Source organism: Ammospiza nelsoni, chromosome 11 (genome assembly GCF_027579445.1).
Source record: "Ammospiza nelsoni isolate bAmmNel1 chromosome 11, bAmmNel1.pri, whole genome shotgun sequence".
Lineage (NCBI taxonomy): Eukaryota > Metazoa > Chordata > Aves > Passeriformes > Passerellidae > Ammospiza > Ammospiza nelsoni.
Window position 1 is genome coordinate 5,458,517 of NC_080643.1, and position 13,666 is coordinate 5,472,182.

General features: G+C 37.9%; 1 protein-coding gene across 2 annotated transcripts in view; it reads left to right on the top strand.

Annotated features, from left to right (window-relative positions):
• The window catches only part of SUCLG2 (succinate-CoA ligase GDP-forming subunit beta), a 105,178-nt gene that overhangs the window by 34,690 nt on the left and 56,822 nt on the right, over positions 1–13,666 (top strand). For both annotated transcript variants that reach the window (XR_009419231.1, XM_059480034.1), the window contains exons 3-4: positions 10,585–10,684; positions 10,815–10,905. Coding sequence is in view for 1 of the 2 variants with exons in the window: in XM_059480034.1 (XP_059336017.1) it covers positions 10,585–10,684; positions 10,815–10,905 (191 nt within the window). In the remaining variant the exon portion in view is untranslated. The remainder of the gene's footprint in view (positions 1–10,584; positions 10,685–10,814; positions 10,906–13,666) is intronic.

A 13,666-nucleotide genomic window follows, 5' to 3' on the forward strand; every position in this document is an offset into this window, starting at 1 on the left:
TTGCAAGATTTTTCTTTCTTTGTCTATTCATTAATTAATTGTGTAACAGGAGAGTTCCTGGGAGGTGTCAACAGAAAACTGGCAGCTCCACCTGCTCAGTCTGCAGTGCCATGGAAGTGCCATCGTGGTGCTTTATCACTTCACTGCTTAGACAGGAGAGCAGAGCTTGGTTTCAGCTCTCTGCTGAAAGTAATGCACTCTTCATTTTCATTTTTATTTGTTGTCCTGCTTCTTCTTTCACTGGTTTGGGGCAGCTGAGAGCTTTATGGAAAGCTTATTGCATGGAGCACATGTGGCTGACCAGGGTGGCCAAGGTCAGAGCCTTGGATGTCTTGTTCTCTCTATCAACACCTCCCCTGCACTGCTGGCTGGGGCTTCCCTCCAGGGCTGTCCTGGACAGAGCTGTGGAACAGCCCAGTCCTGGGGGAAATTACTTGATTTCACACCAACATCCTGGTGCTCCTCTCTGCTGCCAGGCCCCTTGTCCCCCTGCAGCTTTGTTTTTGGGTTACAAGCACAGTGACAGTGCTTTGCCCTCAGGGTGGGGGGCCTTCATGCCTTCTTTTGTCATCTAGCTTGGCCATGGGGTTCCACACAGACTGCCCTGGAGGGTGGAGAATTTCCTTTTACTCAGGCCATTGTTCTGTAACATACTAGGGTTTTGTTTCAATCTCTTATGCCTCCTAATGTTTCCTATGCTGAAAACTCAGGAAATTGTTGATATTTCAACCTTTCCACAGGCTGCAGGTGAGTAGGACCTACTCTCAATCTAGTTGCTGATGTTCCAAAATTCCCTTTACAAATGCAGACTTGGTTCTGCAGAAACCAGCCAAGGTGATGTCAGAAAATCACTTTGGTGTTAGTGAATTGAAAGAAAAGACGTAATTTTGATGTTCAATTTCAGATCAGTGGTAATAAAGCAAAAGAAAATTATTATGTGCATTATCAGATTTCATTTCTCATATATCCAGAATACTTGGCTTTAAAACTGTAGTCCAGAGGCTTTGCATCCAATTTACTTTGAAGAAAAATCTATTAATATCACAAAAGCTACTTTTGTGATTAATTTGAAAAAGTCTTTCCTTGTGAAACAAAGGAATTTGTACAGATAAAGAAAAAATAGATTGTGTTAAAGAAGTGCACAAGAAAAAAATAGGAATGGTTTAGATTCATGTAGGTTTGTTTTCTAGAAGAAAAATCTTAATTGTGATCTTTGAGGCATGCACTGTGATTGATTGTAACCTCCAGTGCTGGCATGGACCAGAAGTGTGTGAATGGGAAAAAGGCTGAGGAAGTGCTTGGAGCATCCTAGACATGTGCAGACATTCCAAAGCATAATTTCCTTTATATCATTCCAAACATATGTATTTTTATGGGCTTTTTTTTAGTGCCTAAAAATTAGAAAATAACTTTTAATTGTTGTTTATGAAGCACCATATGGCTGTCTGAAATTTTGGCTTCTTGTGGAATGAGGAAAATGAAATTAATAGGAAATCACACTCAAAAATCTATTATTAACTTAATGGAGCTAACAGCTTGTCCAGTGTCCTCATACAGATCATGTTGTTGCTGCATGTAATAAAAAGCAAATCCTTATAAAACCACTGAGAAAATGAAGTGGCAGAGAGAGGCCAAGACAAAAAGCTGCATGTGTTGGTACTGGGCATGGTCATGAATGGCTCAGCAACAAGCTACTGATGAAAATCAAGGATACAACATCTATTTTCACAGTTGCTTTACCATGTGTTTGAAATAATTATATTTTCTTCTAGGTGGTTTATGAATTAAAGGCTTATCTCAGGATCAAAATATCTTGTCTCATTTTTGGTTTTCATCTTTCAAGTAGAAACTTGTTTGGTCCACCCAACTTAGTTGTTCAAAGTTCTGTGCTTTTTTTTGTGACTTAACGTTCAATAAGTAATGGGGATACTTTAAACCCATTTTTTTTCTCTTTTAACCTGTCCTAACAGAGAGCTGAAACCATAAAATTTGCATTATCTTTCTTCCACCAAACATTCAAAATTGAAAGCTCTTAATACAATGGTGTGAAAAAAGAATACATCACAACCTCAGCATTTTTGAAAAGTGTATGCAGATGATGTGATACTAAAAAAAAGCACAACAAAAAAGAAATCTAGAAAAAATAGCCAAAATAATTTTTTTTCTTAGAAGACTAATTAATATTGGCAGGGATGCAGTGTTAGGGATGTGTTCTGGATGGGTGTATGTTGAATGTCTTGGCTGTATGTGTGAGAAGGAATTGTAGAGGCTGGGTAATTTTATAAAGCTGTAAAAAGAACTTTGTTCAGGTAATACAGATTTGAAACTATGTTTTAAACAATTTTTTTTCAGCATCGAATCTAAATTAACCAGTGTATCATTGATCACTGAGATGGCCTTTTTATGGAGTAATTAAGTCTGAAATATTGAATTAGATATTAAAGGTTCTTCTAATAGGTCTGCTCTTAACCTTTTTCCAGTATTAGATTTTTTTGGCAATTGCTTCTATTTCACATATGTGATGAGTAAACAAAAACAAGAGGAGGTTGTGGGAGGTGAAAGTCAGGTATTTGGGGTTAGTTTTGGCAGGGGGTGGCAAATCAGTGTCTTGCTTCAGAATCAGGGCAAGGAGTCGAGGGCATATGTAGAATAACAGCTCCAAAGTAATACTTTTCAACTTTCTGTCTTTAGCACTACTGAGGCAGACGTAAATTTTTCAATGTGATAATTTTCCCATCCAGATGTTTCCCAGATAATGACCAGTCTAGCATGATTCTCTTCAGAGGCCCAATGAATTATTTCAGTAATACATTGAAAACTTTGTACTTAATTCCATTGAATAAGTTGGATAATGAATCAGGCTACTGGAGGACATTTCAATCCTACTGGGCTTGGCTCAGATCAAAATACTGCCAGATTTGCTATTCTTTTGTACATTTCTAGTTTTTGATGTGGATTGATTTATTTGTGGTCTAAACAGCAAAATGTGTGGTACCTAATGCAACCCTTCACAACGAAACAAAAGCTAAGGGATACAAGGCTAAGAGCTAGAGCAGAATTGTATAACCAGAACTGTCTCTGGGAGAGAAACGTTACTTTTGCTAAAAATGTAAATTTTCAGTGGAGAGCTGTTCAGTATTTTCATTGCTTTGGGTAAAAATGCAAACTGTAGAAGAGATTTAGGTTTGGAGCTTCATTAAGAAGTTCTTCATGAAATGGGTCAAAGCCCCACTGAGGGAAATATTTATGCAGGCGCCCAAATGCCAAGCTGGCATCAGTGTGTGCTTAGAATTAAGCACCTGTTAGATGAAAGAATCTATAAATTGTTGTAAAGAAGAGAAATGACCACTGTGGTGGTGAGTAAAGAGGTGAGGTGCCTTGAAGTGGTGCTGTGCATGCACATGGGCACCTGTCAGGTCACTTTGTCCCAGCTTTTACAAGGCAGCAAGAGGAGATGAAACCCTTTGAAGGAGTTTAGCCCTGGCCTAGTATTGGCAGCCTTGCAGGAACTGGGTCTAAAGTTGATGCACTGGGTCTAAAGTTGATTTCTCCCTCTGAGCCTGTGGCCTGTTCCTCGCGCTTGCCAAGGGTGTTGGTTTTCCAGCCTTCACTGTGTGATGTCCTCCACATTTCTTTAAGCTTTGGCTTCCATTTTAAAGCTTATTTTGAAGGATCCTGCTGGGCATAGCAGGCCTTTGTGGAAAGACTGTGCTTGGCAAAGGGCTGATTATCAAGTCTCTGCTTGAACAGGGTTCACATGTCACATTATGGATGTGTTAGCACTTCTGAAGTAGTGGTTGTAACATTGCAGTTGTCTTTATTCTCTGCACATTTTCAGATATGAAAGAGAGAAAGTTTAGATTTTGTATCAGGAAAGAATTCCTTACCAACAGGGAGGTGATGCACTGAAGCAAGTTGTGTCCCATCCCTGCAAGTGTCCAAGGCCAGGTTGGACAGGGCTTGGAGCAGCCTGGGATGGTGGAAAGTGTCCCTGCCATGGCAGGGCTTGGAACAAGATGGGCTTTAAGGTCCTTTTCAAGCCAAAACATTTGTGATTCTACAATTCATATTAAAAATTCATATTAACTTGCTTTTTTACCATGTGAACTCCCAGCTGTCTTGCTTACCTTTTTTATTTCGTGCTCCATTTTTGAGACTATCTCCAACTACAACAGCTCCTTTATGATTGAAAGTGAAGTGAGAAAAACTAATATGTGTGCCTTGGTTTATGTATTCTACACTACATACAATTTTTTTCAAAATCATCTCTGCAGTTCAATAATGGATAAAAGAATTAGAATCAGTCAGAGAAGGCTTTGTGTCTTTTTTTGCCTTACATATAATCAGAAAGAATGAAATTTTGAACACGTTCCAGGAAAGCAGGTGTGTGTATTGTTGCAGCATGGGGAGAGAACAGTGTTTGTTCCTAATGGCTGCTTGACTTGAACACTACAGATTGCATAGAGCCTGTTCCCTGAACTGTATTAAAACAAATTGTGTTATGCTATTCAGTCAAGAATTTAAGTCACAGTTGATCTGCCTGAGTCTGCCAACTTTAAAATATATTTTGCTGGAGGGGGGGTGGGCAAAAAAAGGTTTGCATGTTATTTTGGCAAGGAAAACTTCAAATCCTTGTAAGCTTTAAAAGGTAATTTTAATTTTTTAAAATTTTTTTTGTAATTTAAGGAAATAGGAAGAATAGAGAGAAATGTCTTGATAAGAATCTGTTCAAACTGACAAATTCTTGAATGAAAGTTTTAGAAATCAAGTCTTGTGATTTATTAATGTATTTAGTACTTACAAGGAAAGCACATGATTTTACATGCCCAGGTTTCTCAGTGCTTAACAGAGTATCCTGAGAAGCTTCCATGGTGGTATTGTCAGATCATAGGGATTGTGACTAATACAGAAGGAAAAGTCTTCTTTGCTTGCTTTTGCAGCCTCTTAAAATGAAATAATCTGAAGAGGAGAATAATAATATTGGCTTGGGCATAACATAAAGGATATTTTGAAGTCTAAAAGTAGCAAGAATGGACCTACTGGGTATAATGAAGAAAGAACCCTGGTTCCCTTTGCATGGATTTTTTTATTTTTGTTCAGTATTTAGTATTTATATGCTGCAGGATGCCAGGATGACTGCAGGTTTCAGAAACTGCCTTTCTCTGTTTTGCCCATAGAATGGATGTTGCTTTAGAGCTGGCAGAAAGCTTTTTTTCTCTCTTGTCAGTGAACTTTAGTGCTCTTCCACAAAAGACCAAATTTGTTCCCTTCCTGATTGAGTTTCAAACCACATCTGCTCTCAAGTTTGTAAGCAAATGTGAAAATAGCCATTTTTCTCAGCCCTTTGTCTATTACAGAGGAAATTTATGTAAAAAATAATGAGAAGTTAGGTTGAAAAAAGAAGCTGTTAAAGGCTGAAAAATATCAGGAGTGAGATATCCCATGGAGTTTGAATCAAGCACATACAATGAGCAGTTTCAATATGAGAACTGTTTCTTTTGGATCCCTGCCTTAGTGTGCATATTTTTCCTTGCATTATAGTGGTGCTGGTGGATCTCATGAGGCTCCCTTTGCTGTATAAGCAATTTATCAGGTTTAACTTACATGTAGGATGTGTGAATACTTGATTACTTTTACTCTGAGAGGGTTTAAGGCTGCAATATTGAGAGTGAGCTTTAGCTTAGCTGATTTTATCTAGCCTTAAAATTTTTATCACCGGTGAAGTGTGTAGTAATGGCTATGAAAGCAATTAATAACAGTAGTGACAGAATCAAGAGACTGACTAATTTATCATTATAGATTTTAATGAGGCCTATAATCTAGCAATAAATATACAATATATTCAAAAGTATGGAATTATAAAATGGATGATTTATTTAACTTTAATTCTAAACTAGTCTGCAAACCAAAGGTTGTAGAGAGTGGGCTTGTAAGAACATAATTCTTTTTGGTGTTATGGAGCAGAAGGATGAAAATAACAGAGGAAGAGAGTTTAAATTAAAATTAAAGGAGGGGGAAAATCATTGTTTATCTTCATTCAAAAGGCCTTTAAGCACAACAGTTTTGTAGGTGTGGGAGGTACCTTGTGGACAGCTTCTTTTTCATCTCAGTCTGCTCACTTGGCAGAGCCTGGGAGCTGCCTTGGCTGCTGCATCCCTGCAGCTCTCAGAAGATGGGCAGCAGTGGAAGTGGCAGCAATACTTAGGAAAAGCTGTCTTGGATTTCAGACCAAGCTGGTGTAAAGAGACCCAAATGTGAAAAGTTATTATAATAAATTTAAGATTCAGTGTTCAGTGTGGAAACTAAGCTTAGTTACTGGGTTAAAAGTGGAAATAATTTAGGTGTCATTGCTTAATTGGATCGTTTAGCCTTAAAAGACCTTGTGCAGGAAGATAGTTAGCCATTTTGTAGCTTGTTAGTAGAATCTGTGGAACTCAAGACTGTCCTGACTTTGCATTGTGCAGCTCCTGTGACTGTGGGTTGCTCTCTGCTTTGCAGTGTGTGCTGAGCTCATTCTGAGAGAGATCAGGGCACATTCCAGGGACTCTCTGCTGCTGCTGCAGTGCTTACATTGCAGTCAGGGGTTGGCAGTGAACCCTTCCGAGCCCAGCTGCCTTACACTGGGCTAAAAACACACTGATGTCGTGGTGGAATGCGTTCTGCATTTTTAAAGGAGGCACACACAGTAATTAATTTATACAGAGTCCCTGCAGATAGAGAAGCCAGACCCCTGAAAATCTCATGGTGAGACAGAAATTTGATTAGGAATTCATGTGAGACCTCCTCCCTTTGTCCCAAGCTCTGATTTTGTAGTGTGGGAGGTCTTGTCAAAGTAGTCCTGAGTTCCCTCTGGTAGAATGCCTTTTGTTCATGAGCAGGGGAGCTGTTCCCATACATCTTGAGTTCTTTACAGCAGTTTATTTTTGATAAGCTACAGCACATTTTAATGTAATTGTTAACATGCCTAATTTGCAGCCACACAGTCGTATCAATAATAATGGAAAGTTGTTCACAGGTAATAAATTAGCATAGCATAAAACCAGCAGAACTCTGCTTCTCACTATATTGTTTCACGATCAAGAATTCAGTAGTTAAATATACACAGCAGTGGGCTGAGAACAAGCTGTTCATTTTTGCTGCAAGCAGTACCAGTGGACCAGAGTAATCATAGCTCCCAAAAGCAGGACTGATTTTATTGATTTTAAATAGGCTTTCATTACAGCACTGAGCTTATTCCAATTGCAAGGAGTATCACTGCTGTTTGTATTCACAGTGCTGGCTGAGGGAGGGAGAGGTTTTGTTGGATGCCATGTAGAGGCTGTTTGTCCCTCAGTGTTCTATTCTGCCCTGCTGAAATAACTGAATTTATTATAGAAAAACAATACTCAAGGCTTTTTTCCTGTGGTTAAATTTTTTTAGATACATAGAGCCAGAGCCAGTTCTCAAATTTTGAATTCTGTGTATTCTTCTGAGGAGTCAAGGTCTTGCTTATTTATTGACATATGACTTAGGGACCAGCTGTATTTTAATTCCATTTCTTTAAAGGATTCTTTGGAAATCATGGAATCACTTTGCTTGGAAATGATGCTAAGATGACCAAATCAGCCCGTTTAACCCAATACTGCACAGTCCAGCCCTTAAACCCATCTCTAACACCACATCTGCACCTCTCTCTTTTTCCATAGATTAACGTAAAAAAGGCAAATAAGAGAGCTGCTCAGTCTGAGATATTAATGTATTCAGGTTATAATTAGTGAAGAACACATGCTGTTACCAGCAATGTGTCATTAATTTGCATGGAGCAGTTTGCAGCTATTTGTTGCTAAATTAGTGACACTTCAAAGCTGTCGGGTTTTTGTATTGTTTCTAATGATAAAAAAAATATAAATCTGTGACTAAAAATCCACATATGCACACTTAAGAAGCAGGCTGGTTTGTTATTTGGTTTTCTTTGGAGTTTTTGTGTTTGTTTTTGTGTTTTAATTTGCACCAGGCTGGTCAGTCAATGGCCATATACAGAAGTTGGTTGAAGCCTTAATGCTGTTGAAAATGTTGTACTTTGTGCTTTAAGGTGGTGTACAGGCATGTTGTTTGTGATAGGTTTTCTTCAAATCCTTTATGTGTAACTGCAGAATTCTCCTTAAACATTTTTTCCAGTGTTACTAGAACAGTTTGGAAGGGTATTAATAGAAATTAGTTACACCTTTCTGGTTTTAATGAGTTCAATACTGACTTAAGGTATGTTTTTTATATTTTTCTCCTTAAACCTGGAGGTGAAGGTGAATTACTTCAAATATTCTAGCTAACCCCACATTTTTGTTTTGGCATAGTCTTTCATAACATAATTAGGGAATTCAGGCAGGAACAAACAAAAACTTTGTGTGAGCATTTCTAGAAATCAACTCTTTAGATAAGATGGTGACATTAAGGAGTGAATCAACTTGGTAAGTACTGAATGATCAACCCTAGTTACTGTAAAATGAGATCTGGATGGTTTATTTAATTTTAGAGAGTTTGGGCAAATAATTATGGAATTAAACTGCTTCCTGTTGGTTTCCTGCAGGGCATGAAGAACCTGCTGTACTGTGCTCTGCTGAGCTGCTGCATTGATTAGTTCTTCAGGTCTAATCTTTACGTGGCTGTGCTCACTTTCTGTCTGTTTGTTTATGGGTTTGATAGCTGTTTTTCTGAAGTTACTCTATTGCCTTGATAGTCCTCTGGTGGATTATTAAAATGCACACATTAATTCCTTTCTCTAGCTTCATTTGTTGGAGCCCAGTGGAGATAATTGGTGCTCATGGAAGGTTGGGAATGAGGCTGATGATCACTCCCAGAACTGATACCACCCATCACTGACAATCAAAGCTCACATTTTCAGGATGGCTGGAAGCTAAAATTGATTTAATTAAACGCTTACAGCATCTCTTAACAATACCATATTAGATTCTTTATCACAGCAGCTACTGTGATTTTTAGAGTTCGCTTGTGCAGGTTGAAAAGTGATTTATAGTTTTAATTCATCTTAATTTGTGTGCTTACGAAACATTTTAGATAAAACTTTTTGTTGCATTTAAATTTCCTTCTTATCTGCCCTGCAGTGGCATGAGTAATAGGGAGCCCAGAACATGAATATATTGGAATGCATGAAATATTTTCAAGGAGAATGCTTTTAAAGTTCAGAGTGATATATGTCAAATGTTACTGAATGGATAAGCATGTGGAGAAATTTTAGAAGCTTAGAAATTAAGCATTTCTTACAGTATCTGTGTTAAAAGTAATTATTAATAATAATAGTAATAGTAAGTACTACTATGTTAAAATATAATACCTGTGTTAAATAGAATATTTGTTTCATAATATTTCTCCTATTCTAAGGTTCAATTTTTCTTTTTGTAGCTGCTGAAATTTATTATACAGGCACTTTGGAATGATGCTGTGTCAGAGCTTGCCTGCACCAGAAATTGCTGCAACTCAAAACTTACATTTAATAATCTTTAAAATGTTTCTACAGCCTAGAAAGTCCGTATGTGTTTGATTGAAAGTATCTGTATCCTCTGTGCCAATTAAACAGTAAATTTGTCAATTTAACAACAAATCCTCCTTGATACTTAGATAAAATATTATTGTCTGAGGTGTGACCTAATCCAAACACCACTGAAATCAGAGATTTCCACAGACTGCAGGAGAGGGTAACAATGACCCTTTTCCAGGCACACTTGGTGATCTGGTCATATTAGGATTTTGCAAAGCAGCCAGCACTGTTGTGATGAATGTGCAAAGTGGCAGTGGTTGTTGTTAATAAACATCCTAAAGGCACCTGGGAGGTGTTCATGGTTCAGGAATTTGCCGTGATCTGGAGCTGCAGAGATGATGAGTGGTGATTTGGTTGGGTTGTTTTCTTTTCCCTTTTCCCCCCCTGTTTGACTCTGTGAGGATGTCAGGATTGCTTTTGTTTGGAATGTAGGACGTGGTGCAATTGCTTTTGTCACTGTCTTGCTGCTCTTTTGTGTTACTGAGCCTGTTACACTGAAATTGCCAGAGGTCCAGGTGATGCCTCACAGACAGATGAAATGTTTTCGTTTCACAGCTCCTGCCCCTGCTCTGCACTCACCTGTCCTTTGGACATGGGGATTTCTCCTTTAAGAACCACATCCATGCATTTCCTTCCATGTGTTCAGAGCAAGGAATGCAATTTATTTCCCTTGATGAGCATTGTTTTGTTGTGCATTCAAGACAAAATATGGTCTGATTTATGTTTAAAAACTGTGCCAGTGTGTGAGCCATGAAGCTGAGCTGGTTGTGTGTGGTTTGTTGTGCAGGCCATGGAGCATTAACAGCTTGGTTCTGATCTCCACAATGACTTATTTATCCCTCTGATAATCTGTGTATCCCTTAAATTCCTGGAGCAATTCTTTTTTTGCAAGGTTACTTTATAGAAGTGATGAATTTACTCTTCTTTTGTTGCTCACTAGTTATAAACAATTTCTTGTTGGTTTAAGAGTCCAATCTGGAAATGCTTTTTGATCTCGTACTAACAAGCTCAATAATTGACAAACCACAGAATTGCAATGTTTTTCTTTGTAGAGGCAAAGGAAATTGTTCTGAAGGCACAGATTCTGGCTGGAGGGAGAGGGAAAGGTATTTTCAATAGTGGATTGAAAGGAGGAGTTCATCTAACTAAAGAGTAAGTACTTTCAGTTGGGAAAACTACATAAATAAATTGCTTCTTGTATAATATTTAGGCTGTTTACAATAGCTATGGACTGTTTCTTTTAATATTTTTCAGTAAACTAACATTTTTGCTTTGTTTGTAGCCCTAAGACTGTTGAACAGCTTGCTAAACAGATGATTGGGTACAATCTGTCAACCAAGCAAACTCCAAAGGATGGTGTGACAGTTAAAAAGGTAAGATTTTGGCCTCTTGAAAGTTGAAAACTATGTTCAGCTGCAATTTTGCATTAATAAGCTGGGATGTACAACATAGATTTTTTTTCCATCCTTCTCCAATTCCTCATTGATTACATCTAATTGATTAAAAAAAATATAATGTTACTTCTTCAGTTTGTGTATATATTTTGTACATTAATTTTGCCATACCCACCGATGGAAAAATAAATTGTTTTCTCTGTGAATATTGAAAGGGATCCTTTGTCATAGGCTTATCTCCCAACAAATAATTTCTAAATGGTGATACAGCTGCACTATAGCATTAGCAGTACACACTTATTGACATTCTGCTTACAGAAACAGTAGATATATGGTTCCCTTTAATAATAATATTATCTGTACTTCAGTCACCCTCAGGTTTGTGCAAGTCTTAACAGAGTGACAGATGAATCACAGAATGGTTTGAGTTGAAAGGAATCCTTAAAATTCCTTCAGTCCAACCCCCTGCAATGAGCAGCTGCATCTTCAGCCAGATCAGGCTGTTCATAGCCCCATCCAACCTGGCCTTGAATGTTTCCAGGGATGGGGCATCCACCCTGCTCTGGGCAACCTGTGCCAGCGCCTCACCACCCTCCTTGTAAAAAAATTCTCTCTTATGTGTGGTCAAAATCTGTCTTCTTTAGCTTAGAACCACCTTGGCTCATTGCAACAGGCCCTATTAAAAAGTTTGTCCTTATCTTTATTGTATGCCCTCTTAAGTATTGAAAGGTTTGCATGAGATTTTTTTCTCAATTGAAAAATGTTTCTGAACAGTAGATTATCTCTTCTTGTGGTAGATACAGACTAAAATATATTCATGGTAGTGGTTGAGGTACCAGATAACCATGGGAATTCATTTTCCAATGATGGTGCTTTCTGCAAGGCACCAGGATTCACTTCAGCATAAATTATTTGCTCTGTATTGGCCTAAATAAGAGAAACAAAGATTCAGCAAGAGTCTCCTTCAAATTAGTAAAATTCTTTGAGTCAGGGAATCCTGGCAATTGCCTAGCTGCTGTATCTGTTTTTACCTCTTGCTTTGTTTGACTGAGCAAGAATCCTCATACAGGTAAGTAGTCAAGAGCCACACTCTGTCTGATGCCAGGAAATCATTTGGCTTGAGCTGAAGGAGCTGCAGTTCACATTTAATATCCTGTGAACAGCTTGGTGTATTAGCATAGAAGGGGAAGAAACACCTGTCTGGAAAGATCCTGTCTAATGAGGGTGGAGGAAGGTGTTCAGGCAGTTCTCTTGGGGACCAAGGAGAGCAGATTTCCATCCACTCCTCAGAGATGTTCTTAAAAAGAAATACTATATATTAAAATAGGAGACTCAGTATTACCATTAAGGCATGTCCGTCAGAGATCCTGATAATACTAAGGATATAAGACAGGATGTACCTTTTCCATATTAAGGCACTCTGCTTGGGAAAATTAGTACTGTAAAAGCAGCTTTCCTTTATAAGTTATTTATTTTTATTCTTTTGCCCTAGTTGGCCTGCCTTGAATACATCTATACAGAAATTCTACTTTTTTGTCAGAGTGCAAGCCTGTTCATCATTGACAGATTCAGTTCTGAAACAGAAACATCTGATTTTCTTTGGAATTGATAGAAATGGAAGAAGGAAATGGGTATTGGGGGCAGTTTTGACGTGGATTATTCAAAGGATTTGTATTAAGATGACTTTTGTGCCATGTAGCTATAGAACATTTAACCTGTGGTTCCTTTCTCCCCTCCACGTTTGTGTGAATGAACAGTGGGCAGGACCAAGCAGCTGGGGCAGAGGTGAAGTTTGAGGTGAAATTTTCACTACTGAGCTTCAGATATTTACTTTGGTGGTACAGGACTGTGCACAGCCTTGAGAGACTGTGTATTTTTGCTTTGCTATAGAGTTCCTAGGAAACTGGTATTTTAATGCTGATCCATGATAAACCAATGTGATGCTTTTCACTGGAAAAAGCTGATGATTTGCTCATAGACTTTCATCCTGATTACAGAGTTGGCTTTTAAAAGTATGTTGGCTTTTAACTACTATGTTTTATATTTTTTGGTATTAAGTTCTTGATTCTTGGTAATTAATGCTAAGAGCATACACCCTGCTTTAAATTAATTCAATTTGTCCAATGTTATGCTTATTAGATAGTGAAGAAAGCGTGTTTAAAATTATGCACTACTTCATCAAAAAACTGTTTCCCAGCAGAATTATGTCTGTTTTAAAAGAATTTCTCATTTACAAAGCTAGCTCACGTTGGGATATTAAAGGTAGTTAGAGGAGCTGAGGCACTCAGGTTTGTGGTGTCAGGACTACAAAATCAAACACTGACATTTTAATCAAGGGGCAAACTACAATAATATTATTAAACATATAAATTTAGCTAAGTCTGAGATATCATTTAATGCAGTGGGAATGTAATGCACTGAAAATGCCAGGCAGGCTCTTTGGGCTTGCTAAGGGCAGTGGGGAAGGTGAGAACAAATCACTGGCATTTTTCTATTTCAAGGCATGGACTTTCTCTCTGCATGTATGGAAGAGATTATGTTCTACATGTACTTAAGGAAAATTGCATTTCAGGAAGAAAAGGATTTGGGCTATTTAAACTTTTCAGTGTTCTGGACATTTGAGTGGTTTAAAATACTCCTATGTTTAAAAAAAATTAGGTAATAAGCATTTTTCAGAAGGAAAATATTTATTATGTCACTTTCTGCGAGACAAATGAGCTAGTGTCAAGTCAGGGAGTGG